The sequence below is a fragment of the Hakea prostrata genome, chromosome 7 (genome assembly GCF_041222555.1).
Source record: "Hakea prostrata isolate BN-2017 chromosome 7, UWA_Hpros_2, whole genome shotgun sequence".
NCBI classification, from domain to species: domain Eukaryota; kingdom Viridiplantae; phylum Streptophyta; class Magnoliopsida; order Proteales; family Proteaceae; genus Hakea; species Hakea prostrata.
Window position 1 is genome coordinate 8200817 of NC_142606.1, and position 20932 is coordinate 8221748.

At 38.9% G+C, this 20932-nt stretch overlaps 3 protein-coding genes and 1 pseudogene across 4 annotated transcripts; 1 reads left to right on the plus strand and 3 right to left on the minus strand.

Annotated features, from left to right (window-relative positions):
* Nucleotides 1-6692: 6692 nt before the first annotated feature.
* On the minus strand, nt 6693-8396 carry LOC149009432 (uncharacterized). The gene is made up of 2 exons (XM_089162351.1): nt 8277-8396; nt 6693-7229 (listed from the first exon to the last, which is right to left on the minus strand). Exons 1-2 carry the CDS (start codon nt 8394-8396, stop codon nt 6693-6695), a joined length of 657 nt encoding a protein of 218 aa, XP_089018477.1.
* Nucleotides 8393-10979, minus strand: LOC149009433 (uncharacterized). The gene is made up of 2 exons (XM_089162352.1): nt 10761-10979; nt 8393-9839 (listed from the first exon to the last, which is right to left on the minus strand). The coding sequence occupies exon 2, from the start codon at nt 9794-9796 to the stop codon at nt 8393-8395; it is 1404 nt and encodes a 467-aa protein (XP_089018478.1). The 5' UTR covers nt 9797-9839; nt 10761-10979.
* Nucleotides 10980-12996: 2017 nt separating this feature from the next.
* On the plus strand, nt 12997-14838 carry LOC149009434 (disease resistance RPP13-like protein 4). The gene has a single exon (XM_089162353.1). It carries the CDS (start codon nt 12997-12999, stop codon nt 14836-14838), a length of 1842 nt encoding a protein of 613 aa, XP_089018479.1.
* An 831-nt stretch (nt 14839-15669) lies between these two features.
* LOC149009435 (putative disease resistance protein RGA3) lies at nt 15670-19453 on the minus strand (annotated as a pseudogene). Its single transcript, XR_016174758.1, has 3 exons — nt 17479-19453; nt 17160-17297; nt 15670-16190 (listed from the first exon to the last, which is right to left on the minus strand). The product of XR_016174758.1 is annotated as a putative disease resistance protein RGA3 (transcript).
* Nucleotides 19454-20932: the final 1479 nt, after the last annotated feature.

The window sequence follows — 20932 nt, forward strand, 5'->3', positions numbered from 1 at the left end:
ATGAGATTCTTTCAGATTTCAGTGCACAAGTTCACTTCTTCTTGATCTTACTGATTTATGGTACCCATTGTCCATCATATGCATTCAAAGAAAAATGTTTTGTTCTTCTACACAAGCCATAAACCCAATGAGGAAGCATTGAGTATATTACCAAGAAGACAGAGAGTGACAATCGGAAGAACTATAGTTCCTATGCAGGTCGTAAGGAAACAAAACCGTTATTTCCATCCAATAATTTAATTTTGGATTTTCCAATTAACTTATTGGATGTTTTAAGGAATGGGTTGACTAATTATTAGTAAGTAAGTCACATTTCTTCTTCAGAGTTTCAAATTCCTGTAGTTTTTAATTAGAAACAATCGTATACTCTCTAATTTATTTATTTGTCTTTTTAACTTTAGATCGATATCAATAGATGATACCTTTATTGATATCAATCAATAAACGAATATTGTCATTTAGACTTTATTTGTTTGTATGATAACTTGTAAAATTTGCAGATGTTTATTTACTTAATTCGTGTTTGAAACCGTTAGTCACACATTTTAATTGCAAAGGTATTGCTATATCATTGAAAAATGATCATATTGCATTTTAGGACTCATTTTCTTGAGGTCTACTAATTACAATTTTTTTTTATCCATCTGTGTAATTTGAATAGTTTTATTCTTATTAGTTTAACATGACTTTTTATTTTCGCTTAATTTGCTTGGTTGGAAATTTAGAGCATTTTATTAATTATTGAAAATATTGTGAAAAACTTATGATCATGGATTTATTTAAGTGGGTTCTCATGAACATATATCTTTCATTCCCCATCCATTCACCACCACGTGAGTCTCACTTTCATCTCTGCCATTCTCTCAAATTAGAGAATAACAAAGTGAAGAATTGTTTGGTGATGAGGGTTTCTTTAATAGGTCACCATAGATGAATGTCGTCAAAAAAGCACCTTTGTCTAGAGCAAGACATTAGCAAGGAAATTCTTGTAGATTTCATTATAGAGGTTTACTTCTTCTTTTTAAATCTTCACTAATTTATTCATATTTTTGTGTTGTCATCTTTTCAGTTTCTGAATGTTTACTGAAGTTTTCATTGCTTGGTTAATTTTGTTTCAATGTAACAGATCGGTTAACAGAGCACCAGGATGCCAAGACACCACCAGGCCACCTGCAGGCAACACCTTGACAACAATGTAATAGAGCAGCAAATTTAAATTTTGTTTGAACTCTAAAAATATATTTTCATTCCGAGCAATTTTAACATTTGAGCAAATCAACAAAAGGGTGTGACAGGGGTTTAACTTTGTCAATACAAGTAATTTTTATTTTTATTTTGCCCAAAGCAGAGAAATACAATTTATTCAACAAAACAAGTTTTAAGGATATCCTCCCACTAAGAACAGAGATACTAACCCTTGGAGGATGCAACCACCAAACTTTAACAAACCCAAACTAGGGGCACCTTTAGCTAAAAGATCAACATTTACATTAACAGATCGATCAATTTCAAACAACCTGGAAATTATTGTCAAACAAAATCAAAGCCTCTTTGATAGCCTGAACTAAATTAGAACACCTCCAGTCTTAACCACTAGAAAATTCATTCAGACTCAATATTGCTGCTTTATAGTCCAAAAGGATTTTAACATTCTTAACCTCCATAGTGATAGCAATTTGAAGAATATCATGAATAGCTTCAAGCTCAGTCTGAGCCGCAGCAGAAGCCCAACCCACTTTCATTCGTGCTGCAATAAAACTACCCATCTAGACAACACCCGCTCTGCCACTCTTGTAGAAGATGCTTCCCAAGAACCAAAGAGATTCTGTGGCTGGGCAAAATGTTGATTAGAAAGTGAGCCTGAAACTGCTGAATCCTCACTAGTAAGAGAAACAACAGATTGCTCAGTACCTGTTAAAGATGAGATAGCATTCATATCATTCAAAAGAAAAGATAAAGAATTTAAAGATCTATCCGGACATGAGGATCCCACCAATCCACAATATCTTGTCCTTGAAAAGAATATGTATAAATACAAAGAGAAGAACCCTCCAACACAGACAGCTTAGCATGAGGACATTTGAACAAAGTATGGACAATGGATTCATGTGATGTGAAATTTTACGGATGAGACATAAAGGAGTGAGACTACCGCCTTTTTTTAAACAAATTCATATTAGTTGAAAGAGCTTTGTGACCAGCTTTCCAAAGGAAAAACCTTACCTTGGGAAAAGTATGGACTCGTCAAACCTTGGTCCAGTACCCTGAAACTGCAGATGAAGCTCCCCTAGAAATCTGCTCATCATTAGGGCTGCGTTTTTTTGCTGGAATAAAGGTGGAGTGGGAAAAAAATTTGAAATAACAAACTTTTTTTATTAAATTCCAAAAATGTGGTTTGTTTGGTTGATGGGGGTGGAAAAGCTAAAGACTTATTTGTCTGGTGAGGTGTCATGTTAACTTTCCCACCCCATGCCTTTTCAAAACCTACAAAATATGTGAAATTTTGTGAAAAATTGTGAAAACAAAAAAATAATACTCACATTTAACATTTTACCACAAAATCTCTTCCTTTCCTATCCTTCTCCCTCACCCCCCCCCCATTAATTCCATTTAATGGGCTGATGTCCCTGTAAAATTACCTTTTAAAATTTTCTTTTACACCCAACGATGATAAGATTCTCTGATAAGATGGGAATCTTAAGAATGGCAGCAATTTCATGACCAGAAAACCAAGTCTTAGCTTTGAATAATCCCAGGATCATGAAGGCCAATGAATCAGCTCACTAATGTAAACGGGACTGCCCAAAGTTGGAACACTAAAACTACAATGTGAAAGTAAACTAGGAATCCAGGGATCAGTAAAAACCTAGGGTGTGTTGACCATTTCCAATTCCCCTGATCAATCCTTTTATCAAGACCTCTTTTCCTATGATCAAGCTTTTCCATCCTCATTGCATCAAGAAAATCACAATGTGAGAAATATTTATGTTTAAGAACCAGGACCCATAATGAATTAGGATTTTTTGAACCTCCATGCTTGCTTTGCTAAAAGGGCTCTATTGAACAAATGCATCTCTAAAACCAAATCTACCTTGTTTGATTGAGAAAGCATGTCCCAAGAAACCCAATGAATACCTCTTTGAGATCCATTTTCTTCAAAACTGTTTAATTTGTTGGGTTGATCCATCTGTTTCCCCTCTGGGTAATAAGAAATTAGACATAGCATAAGAGGGAAGACCTTGAGCTACAGCCATGATAAGCACTTCCATACCAGCACTTGATAAGAATTTGCTTTTCCAACTAGCAAGCTTTTTCCCCATTCGTTAATGAAAAGAAGCAAAAACCTGCCTCTTTGATTTTACCAAAAGTAGAAGGTAAACTAAGATTAGTTCCATGCGAGATTACTTCAGAAATATTAAGAATGGAGGTGATTGACCTGCGACTACTTTGGGGAAATAAAACTGAGGACTTGGTAGGATTAATATGATACCCTCATACATGCATATACTCCTAAAGAATAAAATTAATATGATCTGCATTATTCTCAGTGGCTAGAGAGAAAATCATAGAATCGATTGCAAAACAAATATAAAAATGGTTAATTTCAGGACCCCTCCTTGACATTCTCAAACCCAGCAGCCTAGGAATTCCAGTATTTGAATTTAATCTTTTTGATAGAGCCTCATGACATAGGATAAAGATGTATGGACTTAAAGGGCAACCTTGCCTAATCCCTCTAGATGGAATTAAAAGCCATTTACTTTGATTTGAAACTCAACTGTAAAAATGCATTGCATAATCCACCTTATCCATTTCTCCTGAAACCCCAGAAATTTAAAACACTCTTCTATGAAAACCCATTCTAATTTATCATAAACCTTGCAAAGATCTAACTTTAAGGCAAAGTACCCAGATTTTGAAGAGGATTTTTTCATAAAATGCAAAACACTCGTGTGTCAAATATACAATATCAAAGATAGATCTGTTAGGCACAAAAGCACTATGAGTATCACTAATAATGGATGTAGAAAGAGTTTCAGCCTATTTGCTAAGCACTTAGCAATTATTCTATAGGAAATAGTACAAAGACTAATTGGACGAAGATGTCCAACTTCCTGAGGGTTTTTCTTTTTCAGGATGAGAGATATGATAGTTCTATTGAAATTCCTTAAGGGCCTGTTTGGTTACGCGAATCCAGAGATTTCAAATCTCTGGATTCACAAATGGGAGTTTACCGTTTGGTGTGCGAACTCTAGATTCATGAATCTAGAGATTCACATTTTACACTAAACGGAATCGGTTTATGGGTGGGGAAACCGGATTTCACCCATCTATCAAACGTAGATTTGCCTAATTCAATAAATATTTTTTGGGATAAATCTGAAATTTCATTCCAAAATTCAAACTAACCAAACGTTAATTTTTGACCTGCTCTAGGTTGGTCGGATTTGAAATCTCTATTTTGAAATCTCGACTCAGTCCCGGCCCTTAAGAGAAAACCCCTATAAAAAAGTGTTGGATACCCTTCACTAAAATCATCCCCAATGATATCCAATTTTTCCCTTTCATTTGAAAAACCTAGCAGGAAAGCCATCCACTGCAGGGAATTTTTTTCCCTTTCATTTGAAACAACACATATTTTTTCTTCCTAGTAAAAACCTTACATAATTTAATATTATCATCTAAAGAAATGCAATTAGCAGAACTAGACAGGAAATATGATGGAGATTGGGGTTGGGATGAGGTATAGAGATTACCAAAATGTGTCCAAATTTCTGCTGTGATTTCTGCTTTACCCTAAAGCCATTGGCCTGAATTAGATTTAAGCTTTGAAATATGATTCCACTGTCTTTTCTGCGAAGTTACTTGATGAAATTAATAAGCTGTGTTCTGCCTTTAACCATTTAACTCTTGATCTCTGCTGCCAAAACCTTTCCTCCTCTCGCATCAGAGACGCCAGCTTCCTGGTCAAAACTGATTCTTGTGCCACCCTCTCCTCCAAAGCGTCAAGAGCTTGTAATCTCTCCAACTCTTGATGAACTTTTGAAATTTCTGTGGCTGCAACTCGAGTTGTCTCTTTTCCGAAGAAACTCCTATGCTTTTAGATCAATCCCTCCTCCTTGTTGGTTCTTCTTCTTCTTCTCTTTGGTTGCCTTTCTACCAAGAATGTAATCATCTGGATTAGCGTTGTGAAGGAGATCTTCTTCGAAATCATAGTCAAAATCGAGAGGAGGGGTGTCGAGACAGGTTATGAGGAATCTCGTTGAAGCTGGGCGATTCATCTTGAGGTGGAAGATTGGGGTGTCTTGGAAAGACAATTAATATAAATCTGAAATACAGAGGATGTGGATCGTGTGCATTTGTTGAGAGAGGCTTTGGAAATTGAGAAGAGAGAGTTATGAAACAAACCCTAACGCAGTCACCCATGAGAGATAAATGAATGTGAATCCGGAAGAGAATACAAAGAAGACTGTCTCCAGTCTCCACAACACTCTGTGTTTCAGCATTTATCGCTCTCTTCAGTCTCATTCTTGACTTTCCCCTCAAGTTTCATTTTTTAATGCTGTGTATTTAATTATCTTCATGTCTCTGCAAATTATTAAAGCAATTGTCTTGTCTTCACTGTTCACTCTTTTTTGACTTAAGTCTCTCTCTAGTCTCTACACTACAAGAGCTCGGCTTCAAAATAGTCGGTCGTTCTCAGTTTCTTCTTTTGATGTCCTCATTTCCCAAGATAAAGATCGACGCATTAAAAGCTTTGAGATTTTAATACTGATCCATTCATTAACTGGATATTTTCCTCCCTTCCTCAGTTCCTCTGTCTTTGTGTTGAAAGTCCTCCGTGCTTTAAAAGCATTTGTTTCTTTTTCCTGCTTTCATTTCAACAAAGAGTTTCTCACGAAGACGACCGGAAGAGCTCGGTGCTGTGATGACTGAAATGCTCCGATAAAATGAAAAAACTTGCGAACTACATAGATAAGGAAATACTTATAAAGTGCAACACTCTTCGAATGATTTTATAGCAATAAACTGTTCTAGTGGTTGAACCCATGAACCTAATATCTCCATCCATCCGGCTTAATTATTAAGCCCCTTTGTACCCAAAAGAAAATAAAATAAAATTGTAGATTACATTTTTTTTCTTTTTTTTTTTCATTTTGAATAAAAGACAACAGGAATTTATTTAAAAATTTAAAGGGTAATTCAAGTTTACAAGCTAAGTTATCAAACAAAATATACCAAACAAAAAACCAGAAAGGGAATGAAGAAATGTAAAATGACAGAACATAAAATGTTGGGAGCGTGCTCCTTTAAATGCCATGCCATCTGCTATGGTGCTCCTTTAAATGTCAGGCGATCTGCTATGACGTTGCCTTCTCGTTCTTGCATACTGGAATAATAATATAGAGCAAGTTATCCTTCGAGTCAACAAACCAAAAAAACTCAGCATAATTTAGTGCTCTATTACATCTTTACTATTAACTTGGCTCGAGCATGGCCCGATTCTACACGATATTGCTCTCCAATGCCAAGGTGTGCCATCAAAAAACATACAACGGTGAGAAGCTCTCCTCCAGCACTGAGTCTCTGAGCATGGTAATATCCCCTACATTCACTTGCGGCATAGCACAACATCTCCAACCACACATGACTTAAAATCTCCCATCTTTTCTCTACATCTGGCACCTTCTTCAATGATTTAGCAACCGGGATGCCTCAAATAACACAGATTTACTTCCATCTCCTTTCACTTCTACCGCAGAAACTTCTGTGTCTACCTTATTCAGCCTTTCACAGGCGTTTTGCTCACTCGTTTCTATCTCTCTGCGGTGGAAAAACCTTTTGGCCTCGGCACAGGTATCCCCAAATCTGATTTGTCCAATTCCTGCAGTCAACATATAAGGACGTGATACAAGAAGATACAACATGTAATTGGATATGTCTCTACTCTTTTTCTGGTTAGACACCGTTTTGGGTTGCTGTTTTTCTCCATCCAAATGGTAGCAAATATCTGTTGCTATGTGCCAAAGCAATATGCTTTCATCAAATTCAGCCTTGATACTTTTGTGTAATACCTCATCATTTATCCCTTGTAGTGCCAATTTACCTCTAGAAGTCCTGAAATGCCGGTTATATGTAAAATCTCTTGTTTTCTTGACATTACTTTTCAGAGCTTCGAAGATGAATATTTTGAGCTCATCAGAGATGTCTTTGTAACTTCTGTACCACTGGTTATCAAAAAAGTCCTTTAAAGGAGTTAGTTCCATAAATTTTCTCCCAAATGATGTCATCTGATCTTTGAGGCAAAACTCGATTAGGTTATATTGTGCCCAATGTTCGACATGTCGGCCTGTGTCGCCGTGTCGGACCCTGGCGACACGGTGACACGGGCGACATGTCGCCAAAAGTCGCCCGATATATGGTAAATAAATTAATATTTGAGATGCCGCGCGCTCTTCACGGTGATCCTTTCATTGGTTTCGACGACTAAAACCCCAAATTTTCCCGGTGTTGGAGATATCTCTGTTCCCTTCCTGTTGATCTCTTCATGGAAAGATTCATGCATGAATATCGTGTGGAAGCTAAATTATCGGTATGGTTTCGTGCTTTTGTCCATCGGCGGGGATCCATTGCCCGGCTTGATTCCGTCGGTGCTCCGGTGTCGTTGGAGTCTATCTCGGTGGTAGTTTTTATTTAGAATTCTTTCCCATCTTTACATGTGTGATTTCCTCCGAGCCGCCGACGGGCCCGGCGCGCTCTTGTCCGATTCTCGTGGAAGAGATCCTAACTCCGGACAACTCGTTGAGCTCGGAGATCTTCCAAGCTATGGCGGCGGGGTGTGCGATTCGTGGAGGTATAGACAAAGATGCCGCTATTGCTAGCGGCTGGTTTCGTAGTTTTCTCGGCATCGCCATAAGCCTCCTTAACCCTAATTCCATCGGAGAAGAATAAAAACACCCACCACCGCGCTCAAGCATCGGTCTTGCCGGTCGCCCGCCGGTTCAAGAATCAAGATCTCCTCCTCTCGCAGCCTACCAGGTAGTAACCTCAAATCCCGCAATGAAACCCACTGTAATCCAGAAAGGTCACCACCATCGCGGCTCGGCCGTAGAACTTAACGATTTTCCTTTTTGGGTAATCGGGTTATCTCGCAACAAAAAATAAAGGCCCGAGTTCTTGTGAATCGAAACATGGACTCGATTAGGCAATCCGGCTTCCTTGAGAAAGATTGCTTGCTCTCTTGCCCCATTTCGTCTCCATGGTAAACGGTAAACCTCTGCACTTGCTCTGATCTCGTCTGTCACTAACGACGCCTTCTGCTTCTCCTTCTTCTCATCATCTTGGTTTCGGTCATGTTGAGGTTGCAGAGAAGAGGAAAAAGATACAATACTCATCGACAACGTCGATTTTTTCGACTGTCGGCGACATATCTCCGAAAAATCGGCGACTTATCGGCGACAAAGGGTAAAGTCGATGTCGCTGGGGGGTTTCGTGTCGCCCCCCAGCGACACCTCGAAATATCGCCCCGCGGCGTATCGCCGCTAGGTTCCGATTGTGCCATGGAATTGGACCACCTTGATCGGTTGGGTGGTCTTTTAAGAGAAAGAAGTTTAAACGCAATTCCAACTGCTCCATTCAGGTTTTTCTTCTTCATCCAAACAATGGTCCAGTCTGTGAGGAGTAATCGAGTGAGTGACCAGAGCTCCAAAGCAATAGCTCCAGCCAGTAAGACGTATGTTATTCTCACATCAATCATTTTATATTTGTGTTTGCCAGTGAACCCAACGAAGATGATGGAAGCAACAATAATGGAGGAGACACTGGTGAATCTAAAAATCCAACCTTTTAGAGTATGAACCACAGCCGCCTTGGTGTATAGAACTTCATACAAAAACCCAAGTTCAATCTCAATAACTTTATAAGCTTTGTCCCAACTTATTTCCGTGAAGAAGGACCAACTTTGATTTCGATCATGGAAAGTGAGAATCAGATCAACAATGAGACGCTTGAATGTCTGAAAGAAATGATGAGCTCTCAATATGAGCTCTATTGGATGATCATCTTCGGTGCTTGTATTCCGTTTTTTGATATCCTGAGAGGATGAAGCAGAAGGTGGATGCGGTGGTGCCCTCATAGTCAGGGGTAATTCAGGTTCTCTTACACAGACAATCTCTGCAATGACCCCGCTGTCTCTTTTGCTGGAGTATTCCTCCATGAATTTTGCATAGTTAGGTCCTGGGTCAGGATCAGTGACCATGGACTTCCTAAAATAACTTCGGCTTGCATTCATGAGGGCCAACGTCCTCTCTACATACTTAATGATTCCTCCCATGAACATTAGAACAAAGATCAGATGAAGTATTGTCGATTCAGGCAACCACATGATGAAGATATAAATTGTTGTTCCAACTTGGAATAGAAGTCCAAGCAAATGTCTCAACCAAAGCTCATTATCTTCTAGTGAGAAAGCTGTGATGTTGTCTGGACCACCAAGGTGTAGTAGAAGGAAAGGTGCCCACAATGCTTTAAGGCGGTCATCCATCTTGTTCCCAGAATCGTTGCCAGCAGAATTGTTATTCACAGTCTCAGCAAGTACACCAAGAGCCAGAGTTGCAATCCAATCGGCTAACAAATAGCAGGACCAGACAAGGAAGCTGAGCCTTCTCTTGGCTGTATGTTTCCGGATACTAGCGGTGCAAATCAGTGTTGTTTGAATGAAGAGGCTGACGAGAACCAAGTACCTGAGTTCCCATAAATTCCATAGCTTTCTTAACTTCCCTGGAATGATTTCCATAGATCCTAATTCTCCCCTAGGCGCTTCTTCTGGGTTTCAGACTCTGCAGAGGCGGAAGAAGAAAGGGTAAGTGATAAAGTGAACCTAAAACAATACTAAAAAGAATAGCAATTGCAAACAACAAATCACCCATAACAGCTAAGACAACTAACAGATACGGATTATGGGCAAACCATATTATCCTGGGAGGTTTACCTAACTTAATGTCGAAAATTTGAATTCCTAAGAAGGAAAGGGATTAACGTTGAGAACAATGAAAAGATTAGAACGTCTGATCATTTCTTAAACTCGATTGAGTCTTCGTAATTACTGACCAAGTTTTATGATCTATTAACTCAACTTGGTTGATTCGAATCAAAACCTGGTATTGCTTCAATTTTGACTTCCTTGGATCTTAAAGAACATCCTTCAGAAGCCTTCAGCACCGGGTGCTTCTGCACAAGCTGAGCCTGAGGGCAATTTTTCTAAGCAGTATTATCTAAACAATTTTTTCTGAGAGGATTTGATTTACTTCCATCCCCTTTCACTTTCATTCTGAACTCTTCATGAAAATCCAACTCTGTTAGTCTACCATAAGGCATTCTGTACATACCTTTAGCTTGACTCAATCATAATGCAAAAACCAGGTTTTTAGTCATTGGAATTCTTAGACAACCTTCTGTATGGAGTAGCTAAGACAGAGACTACAGATTGCTTCTGGATCCTCCTTTACAAAGCTTACTTAGAGAGATGACACCTATGAGCGGCGAGGTATGACGTGGCAAGAAAACCAGAAACTAAAACAAATCCCACTTACTCCGAAATCGAGCTGAATCTACCAGAGATTTCATACCTATGAGCAGCAAGTAAAAGGTTTCATACATATGAGCAAAGAAGTAAAAGGTTATGAGAGATGAATGAATATACAAACCCCAAAACAGATAGGGTTCGTAATGCTTATGAGAGAGAGAGATAGATTTGATACCGCAACTTCCTTCTGCATCTGTTGGCATATAAAAAATTGAACCCCGAAAAGAATGAGCCTGAGCTTCTCTCAACATTCAGTTTCTTGCCAAAGGAAGGAGGAAAGCAGGAAGCTGACACCCCAGCTAGTGCAGGGAAAGAAATAAGAATTAGCCTTCTGTGTTGAGAGAGAGAAGAAAGACATTGACTTAAAAGTCTAGCACAACCCTTTCTTTTTAGTCTATAGCTATCAATGGGAAGCACTTTTTTTTTTTTTTGTGGGTAACCCACTCCTTTTTTGAATCTTTAGTGGTTCTTCGTGTTGTAAACACCATATACCACACAAATAAAGCACTCATGGGGTCCTGCAATAAAACGACAAAGATAACAAAGTTCTTCTGAAGACCTTTCAGTGGTTTTGTTTTTTGGGTTGCTAACCAACAGCTTTCAGTGTTCATTCTATAATCTAATACACTTGCAATTCATTCTTTACATACCAAAGAAAGAAAAAAAAATTCAACCTTTCTAGGGTTTTCGTTAGATCAGAATCTAGGCCACTGTATACCCAAAAATAGAAAGAATCTAGACCACTGAAATTAAAGTCACGTGCTTCAATTCCATACGCATTGAACTGAAGTATGGAAATTTCCACAATTAGATTTTATTTTATTTTTTTTTTATTTTTTAAACAATTAGAACATTTCAAGATAGAAATTTGGATATCCTATTAAATGAGAAGGAAGTTACCCGTAAATTATATGAAGGATTGATGAGGTACAAGAGACGTATGCAATAATGATTGCTGATTCTTTATCCGGAGAATATGCTCCATTCCATTAGAATTTTTATTTGCAGCAGTTGATGCTGGCTGCTGCCAAAGGTAGAGATTTTTCCACATCATCATAGTTTGATCTAACGTTTGAGAATCAAACTTTGGGGTATGCTTGTAAATAATAATTTTTATTTTTACATTCAACATTTAATTTTTCATAATTTGCAAAATAACTCCTTAGATCTACCGATCCCAAACTCCCATTTCCCTGTGTCATTTGAAGGATGCAAACCTGGAGGTTGGAGAGTCGGCAATGGCGCTTATCATGGGTTGAGAAGTAGAAGGTTATCAGAGATGAACACACAAAGGGAGAGAGAGAGAGAGAGAAAGTGAGTGATCTAATACCGCTCCTTTTTCTGGTGGTGTATAAGAAATTTAACTCCCTAGTGACTGAGTCCAATCCTTCTCGCAACACTCACTTTCTTGCAAAAGGGAAGGAAGAAAGCAGGTAGCTACCACTCAAGTGGAGGAATAGAATTAAGAAGCATTTTTTAGTTGAGAGAGACAATAAAGACTTTGACATAAAAGTCTAGCAAGCACAGCCTGCTTATTTATTTTTAATATTTTGGGTGCAAAAGCAGACTGAGCTAGACTTGAAAGTCAAAGTCTTTCTAGTAAAATTGCTTGGTTGATGCACAATTAATGTGCAATACCTGCAACAAATGTTGAGATATTTTTAAAAAGTGGTTTTCATATTTTTTTGAGAAATGGACGGTTAAGATTTCAATCTTGTTCACAGTATAATGCTTTGATTTTGTTATCAAGCTCTCTTTCTTCTCCCTCTCAACAAGGAAGGCTTATTTTTAAGTTTTGATTCGGTTTAGCTTATTGAGATTTGAAGTCATATTTCCACTTATTTTTTAATGGTCGAAATCAAAATCTCAACTGAGATCTGGTTCCGTTGGTTCATGTTGTCTCGCTGAATGATTTGGTGCATTTATTTTAATTTTAAGTAATCCAAGGACAAGCAATCCTTTTTTAATCTACAGCCCGTTCTTCCTATTACAGGCATTGGATACCACACAAATCAAGCACTCATGGGGTCCAACAAAGCTGGGAAAGTTTTCTGAAGGCTGTTGTTAAAATAAGAAGAAAGTGCAATTTAGAAATTAAATTTGTCTGTCTCCTGGGAATTGCATGGAAAGGATTGATGCTGTGGATGCATGGTCCTGATTGGACTAAGCTCGCCAATGTCAGAATCATTGAGAAATCAACACGCCCTTTCCACCCACTTATTTTTTTTTTTGTCGGATATATCTTGAACTTAACCCAGAAATAGAATCCCATCTGAACATTCCTGCAACTGCTACCCTTCTCCTTCTCCTTCTCCTGTAAAACACAATAAAGTTGAAGGTTGAAGGTACCTGCAGCCTTCGTATCACCCATTTGACCTTCTTCCCCGACTCCGGTAAGCAGCCCAGAGATAATGTCAAATTCCCAATGTGAAGAAACCATTTCAGATTTCATGGATTGGTGGGAATTGGTGAGAACCTCCGGCATCCTGAAAGATGAAGAACTGGTCCAAGATATCACCGACAATCTCCAAGAAATCAAGAAATCTATTGCTTCAGTCACCCAATGGAAGAAAGAAGTCGCTGGTGTTTTCAACCAGTTGAACCAAGACCTGAAACAAAGGCTTCCCACGCCCGACGTCGCCATTGAAGAATGGGTCCCCGAAAACCTAAGATGCATTGCTGAGAACGTCAATGGAATCAAGAAGGGGGCCAAGAATATTGTGAAGCTTCCCAGGGTAAAGCTTATCAAGCCAGAATCCAACAAGAAGAAACCAACATGCTGGAAGAAGCTCGAGTTGGAGAAGGAGATAATGGCCAGCGCAGAAATGGCCATGGCTATGGCTGCTTACGACGCTTTGGAGCCTCGGGTTCAGCTCTGTTTCCTTTGCCTTTCCATATTTCCAGAGAATTCCATCATTCGGAAGAGATCTTTGATTTACTGGTGGATAGGGGAAGGTTTTGTGGATGGCGAGGAAGCTGAGAATGAAGCAGAAGCATGCTTCGAGAAGCTATGTGACAGTGGCCTTGTTGAAGGTGTCCTTGAAAAATACAGTAGATCACCTCCTAGCTGCAGATTGCATCCGTGGATTCGTTGGATGGCGATTCAAATTGCAAGAGAAACAATGTTCTTCGACTTCGATTCTGATGGAAAGCCAACCCCAGGTCACTCCTATATCAGTAGGCGTGCCCTTGTGTCGTCTAGAGGAAGTGAAGAAACAGAAATGCGAGCAGAAGAGGTCAATCTCGGACCGAATGCGAGCAAAATGCGTTCACTTCTCAACGTAGATGTAAATTGCATCAAATGTGACGAAGAAGAATTCAAGAAGCTAAAGGAACTTGTAACGTTGCAGCTGGGACGATGGAATACTCGGCCTGAACATCACATTGAACTGAATAACCCAATCTTCCTGGATCATTTGAAGCTCTTGAAAAAATTGAGGTATCTGGGTCTAGAGGGAATTTCAAGGATAACAGAGGTTGCAGGGATTCGACAGCTTAGTGAATTGAGGGTTTTGGATCTCCGAGCATGTCATAACCTGGAGAGATTGCCAGCAGAAATAGCTTCACTCAAGCAGCTGACGCACCTGGATGTTTCTGAATGCTACCTGCTCGAGTATATGCCGAAGGGTCTCAAAGATCTTTCAAAACTTCAATTGTTGAATGGGTTTGTGGTGAATACTTGGAGACAGGACGCCTGTGAGCTCACTGAGTTAACCAACTTGGAAAACCTTCAGAAACTCAGCGTAAGCGTTGGTAAGGAAGCCATGGGAAAAGATGGGGTCTTGGACACAATTGGAGATATTAAAGGTCTGAAATCTCTTAGGATAACATGGGGATCCACACTAGAAGAGAGCAACAACGGAACAAGAAAGATGATTTTGATAATGCCCAGGCTTATGAGAGTAGTCAGCGGATTTAGAAGGCTTTTAAGCAGGCGTAGGGAGCACTCTGATCCTGGGCAGCCATCATCGTCTAAGATAACCCTTTATCTTCCTCCTCATCTCACAAAACTAGATCTTCAATGTTATCCTAAGGAGGAAGCACCCGAGTTTGAAAGGAGTAAGCTTACCAAAAACATGAGCTTGGAAAAGCTTTATTTCAGGGGCGGTGGGTTGAGGAGTCTAGATGGGATCCGAAAAGAAGATGTCTCGACTGTGAAGTTCATCCGTCTGAGGTTCTTGAGGGATTTCGTCATGGAAAAGACTGATTTTCAAACGAAATTCCCAGGTCTGAAAAACCCTGAAATATCATGACCTTAAACACCAGTATCATGAGCTGGAATCCAGATAAGAAGACAAATCAGCAGCGTCACGACGATACCAAAGATGTGATTCAACATGACCTAATAATATTTCACTTTGCTTTTGTCAAATCTGGAGCTTGCACGATAAGAACGATGTGATTCCCAGTTGCTCCATGGGTTGATCGGTAATTTTTAGTTCCCCAAGCGACCAATTGTTCCAGGGCATGATCCTTCAGTCTTAAACAACTCTTTCCCTGGCTTTTGATGGCAGGCGGTTGATCTTAAACAACTCTTTCTGTATTTTGATTGATATGCATGTTTCGATCTTAAGCAACTCTTTTGATTTCTAATGCAAACAATCTTATTGCTCTGGTTAAAATACGATATTGAATTTGAATTTGAATTTTTTTTTCATGTTCATTGTTTAGAATTTTTTTGGATCCATTAAAGACAAATTTGTCATAAAAGTGATAATTTGTCCTTAGATCTGACTCACTTGAATCTATATTAAAGGTGTGCAAAGTTGATTATACTTTGATGTTAAATCTCTATTCACTGGTTTAATGTATCTAATGATAAAAAAAATTAAGGTTTAAAAGAGAGACTTAACATCCTTTATGTAGACAAACTTGTTAGATCGTCCATCCTGATCTAACGGTCCCTATTAGTCCAAACTAGTTAGTCCATAAAACAGTTTTAATAACTATATATTATCCATATCGGACCAATAAGAGAAACCAAATCAAACTGGAATACAATCAATGAAACCCATTTTATGTGAATTATTTTATTAATGTTCTAACAATTACTTAAGAAAAAAATATATAAAATATGGAAGCCAAATTAGAATTAAATCACACTCCTACACATCCTTCCACTAATTTCTGAAAGAATGTTACATTTGAGTCTTCAAGAAACAGCTATCTATTTCAGGATTTTGGCTTCAAGAAGCTTTTTTTCTTGTTTGAGAACAAAAACCTAAGAGAGGAAGAACTTTAGTCCATTAAATATTCAAATTTGAACTTCAATTCGTTGCACCTTGAAGATTACATTTCATTGTTCGGTGCCAATACATATTAATAAATTCAAGTTCTTGTATAACGCATATGAGAGAATGCGGGTAACTTCAATAAATGATACACAACAACCCAAAGAACAAATTAACCCATCAAAAGCTAGTTTAAATGATACATTCAACCTAGAACACAAGATTACAACACCATCTAATTAAATATACCACCAATTATTTTTTACCCTAAATATTCAGTCTTTTCTCCTACCAGAAAAAGCCCCAGCCACTAAAATATCCTTGCATAAAGCTCTCTGCCCAAAAGTCTACTTCCAGGAGCTCCAATCATCAATCTGAAAAATTCAATAACAGGGCCTAAGCAATAGCAGTCTAACAAGTAGCTTATCTCATACCATGACATTATAGAATCATTAGCATTATAAGAAGACTTCTAAACACAAAACTGATTCAAGTCTAATGGATGTTTCCAACTTAAAATTTCAAGAGGGTAGAGAACACAAACCCATTGATTCAAGTCGCACAAACACACCTGAATCTGTACAAATCAAAGCAAAATCACTTCGGATGCAATAAAAATGGTCAGACAACAAAAGTTGAAAGAACAAAAAGTCATACCAGTTCGAGTACAAAAATTGATTTAACGATATGCAAAACTAACAGTTAAAGACGCTGGAGGTTTTCTTAAATATAAAAATTCCAAAAATCTTATTATCATAAAACATTATAAAAAATCAAAAGAGCAGAGTTGTCACAAAATATATTTTCACATTATTAAAAAAACAGCATTGGAGAATATTAAAATCCAAGCCGACAACAATTAGGTTAGCCACGAGACCAAGGACCCAGGTCAAACAAAGCACCAGGATGCCAAGACACCTCCCAAGCACAACACCTTGACAACAATGTAAGGGTGCATCAAATTGAAATTTTGTTTCATCTCTAAAAATATTTTTTCATACTGAGCAATTTTAACATTTGAGCACATCAAAAAAGGCTGTGACAGGGGGGTTTAACTTTGTCAATACAAACAAGATTTGAACCCATTTAGACTTGTCGGAAAGCTAGTGTTCAGCCTACTGCAAAAGGTCCCATGACCTAATACCAATGTTTGAATGGTTGAAAGTTATTAGAGAATAATCACATCTTTCTAATTCAAAAACAGTTTAATTCTTTACAGAGAAGGCACTATTTTACTAGGATTGATATCGATCATTTATGAAACCATGCAAACAAAAAACCAATAAACATTAGTATGTTCAAATCTTCCAATATAAGTTGGAAATTAAGTGTTGGGTTCTTACGTCTTTGCCCGTGGCCATTCCCAATCTTCATCTTCTTCTCAGTCACTGATATCATCATAAGCATCTCCTGCACGGTAACCACAGTCACCAGCACCAAAATCATCTTCTTTGCCATCACGAATATCAGCATCTCCATATCTGCAGCCATTATTGCATAACCAACCTTTTGAGTTACAGTCAACAGGATAAGTAGATTTTACAATACACAGAGAGTAGATTATTTATGAACTGTAATAATTTGTCTGTCATTAATCAAAAAAAACCAATTTTTTACTCATAAGGAAAGACTCATAAATGTAAAGTGAGAAGGGTAACACACCTGGAGAGGGCAAGAGATTTGTCACGCATGTTGGATATATCATACACCTCGCCAACCACCTCTACAATTAGTTTCTTCTTCAAAACCTCTTTATCTTTGTTCGACCAGTCCTGTGTTAGAGGTCGGCACCCAGCTATGTGTAATCTTTTTAGACTACGGTGCTCCTTTAGCTCTACTGGTAGTGAGCTCAACCTTGGGCAAAAGTTGATGCTAAGTGTGGAAAGTCCCTTGAGTTTATCTAATCCATCAGGAAAAGATGCCATTTCGGATGATAACGCAATGGTCAAAGACGCCAGATTGGGAGCGTCTGGTAAGGAACATAGATTCCCAACCTTTCCTTTCAGCACAAGGTACTCCAAAGTTGGGAATGAGAGCGATGAATCATTCCATTCTAAACCCTTGCAATCATGAATTTCTAGTTTCTTCAATGTCTGTGGCAAGGCTGGAATGGCTTTCAATTTGGGACAGTTAGAGAGTATCAGTTCCAATAAACAGGGGAAGTCTCCTTCTTCTTTCTTTGGCTGAAATTCTATACTTTTCACTTCAGCCATGTCATATATATGGAGAAATTTAAGAGATGGTAATCCACCAAGGTAAGGCATATGCTCCATCTTCAAACATTTAGCAACTTTTAAAGAGACCAGTTTACTGAGTGATGTGCCTTCCAGCCATTTGGGAAGCTTGGACCCAAGATAGTTCCATATCTCTAACTTTTTTAAGCTGGGATTTGGATTGATGCATTCAAACACCAGTTCACTTTTTCCATCATCGTTTTGATTGGACTCAGCCTCATCACACATGTGCTCCAACAGCAGTGAATTGACACGTCGCTTGCACCACAAGTTAGGTGTGTTTAGATGTTTCTTACCATCCAATATCAGGTGCTCTATGCAGCTTTTGTTCTTTAGCTCTGCTTTTCCAGCGTCCTGCTGGGCAACAACCCTGTCCAGGTGACTAATAATTAACCTTCCTTGGAGGTTTTGAAGTTTCTTCAGCTCTCTAATGCTACATCCACCATTACCCCCAACAATGAACTCACTCAAGTTCCGTATATTAGTGAGTCTATGAATCCCAGGTGGTAAATGATTCAAGGGAGTGCCATCTATTTCTAGATGTCTCAGGTTTTGTAGTTTCCATGTTTCTCTGGGCAATTCACTGACTAATGAATGTGAAAGCTTCAAGGTCTGAAGCAAATAGAGATTGCAAATAAATGCATCGATCTTCTTTATTAGGGTATTAGACAAATTGAGGTATCTCAAGTGTTCCAATTTGGCAACAGAATTTGGTAACTCTTCGATCATAGACGAACTCAAATCTAATACCCTAAGCAACTTGAAGTTAGAGGCCAAATCACTCACCTTGGGATCGCTTTGACTCCCGAAAAATAAGAACGTGCGCATATTTTTCGCTTCAACCAAGGGTTCACCCGTGCACAATTTATTGACGACGCAATGCAATGAAGAGTGGAGGCAGTCTGGCTTTAATTGCAATTCGTCTGTTATAACAGAGAACTCTCCCCCGGACAAGCCACCGATATCGTGCAGTGATTTATCGATCTTGCATCTAATTATGTTCCCATCTTCATCTTCATCTTTCTCTATATCCTTAAAGAAGGAAGAACCCCAAGCGGAGCAACTCATCAAAGCAATCCCCAGCAGCAGTTTCCCCCTCTGGAGGATTGATGAAACCTTCAGCCATCCATAACTGGGTAAACACATCCTTTTCTATACAGTAACCGTTTGGTATCAGCGTGAAATACTTTAAAAATAGTTTCAGATGACAAGCCAATGAAATATAACTCGATTCGGGTTCCGGGCACCTGGTGGGGTGGACGTGGATCTCATTAATTGAGGTAAAAATTGAGTTAAATTTTTCCTCCAGTTCACTAATATTTATCCGATTATTTTTGTGGCTCCAGAATAAGGACTTCACCTTTTCATATACTCGACGAGCCAGCATCTGAGGGTTTCTCCGCTCATCAAAACCATGTTGTTGATGGGGCCCCCCCCCCCCCCGGGGAGGGGCCCCCCGGTCCCGGTTGACCCCCATCAGCCCTGTTTATGCTGGGATAATCCTTGCGGGGGGGGGGATCATCAGGTTCAGGTTGACCACAGGATCCCCATCCCCTGCCATGGAGAGACAAAGAACTAACATGACCAACACGATCTTTACCACGCAGACGCTGCTCTTGTGACATGAGGGTTTTGACCCTCAACTTGTCTATAGAGTCGTCAATCTCATAAACAAATGTTTTGAGTTGCAGAAACCTTCCAAGCTTCTGAGAACAGTCGTCACTCTCCATGGGGGACAAGGCCAAGGCCTCTGCTTCTTGAATCTTTTGAAGCAAGGTTGGGAGATTGAACTGGAAATCCTTCTCCAGATTTTCATGACTAAGCTTGGCCTTCTCCGGATTTTCATGACTAAGCATGGTCTTGAGATGATCAAGGGTTTGTCGTAGTTGTTCCTTCACTTTATTCAACACTTCATTCAACAGCTGCTCCTGCTGCTGCTCCGCCATGTCCTCTAGCTCCTGCTCCGCCGTGTCCTGCTGGTTCTGGTCCTACTCCGCCGTGTCGTGCTGGTCCTGGTCCTGCTCCGCCATGTCCTCTAGTTCCTTCAATGGTTCGTACGTCTTCCCATCGCTCCTTCAATGGTCTCTCCGTATCGTGTCACCGCCACGAAATTGAAAAAATGGGTTTCAGGCTTTCAGCCCGCTCGTAAATCCGACATGTTTTGCCCAATAATGACACATGACGACTGTGGATCATCTCCCCTTCTCTACTCCCGATAAAGTTACAACCATGTGGAATGTAAAAGCAAAAAATAATAAAAAAAAAAAATTTTAAATCTCATCATCCCAACCGCTTTGGACCGTGTAATTATTGGTCAACAGCTAAGTACGAAATTTCGCTCAAGTTTAGTGAACTAGCAAAATTCGCCCACATATACGGATATACCCAGCAAAATGTCAGTTAAAAGTTTAAAAAAATATAATAACATTTAATAGTCAACTAGTCAAGTCATTTTTTTCTTTTCTTTTTTAATAATTTTATGGTTCTATTTTTATTTTCTTTTAGGATAATTTTATGGTTCTATTAGTTAGTGCCACATGTGTGGCTACAAATGCCAAATGTAATCTTATAGTCATTCTTTTGATAAATGCCAAAAACTCATCTACATCTTCTTCACTTGGATAGTTCGGTGAAGGAAGGCAAAACTCCAAAAGAGATTTTTATTTTTCAGATCAAAAGAGATGATTGTGAGAAACTGTTGATGGCACTCATCTTCTTCTTCTTCAAACTTCAAAGAAAGGATTTGGACCTCACCAACGAACTCAACAAGGAAACGAGTTGCACTTAATGCCCTAGGCTTCAAATAGTAAATTGGTATTCGTGCGACGGTGAGCAAATACGTTCTTAATGTTGGGTGCAATTGCGAGAAGCAAAACAATCAA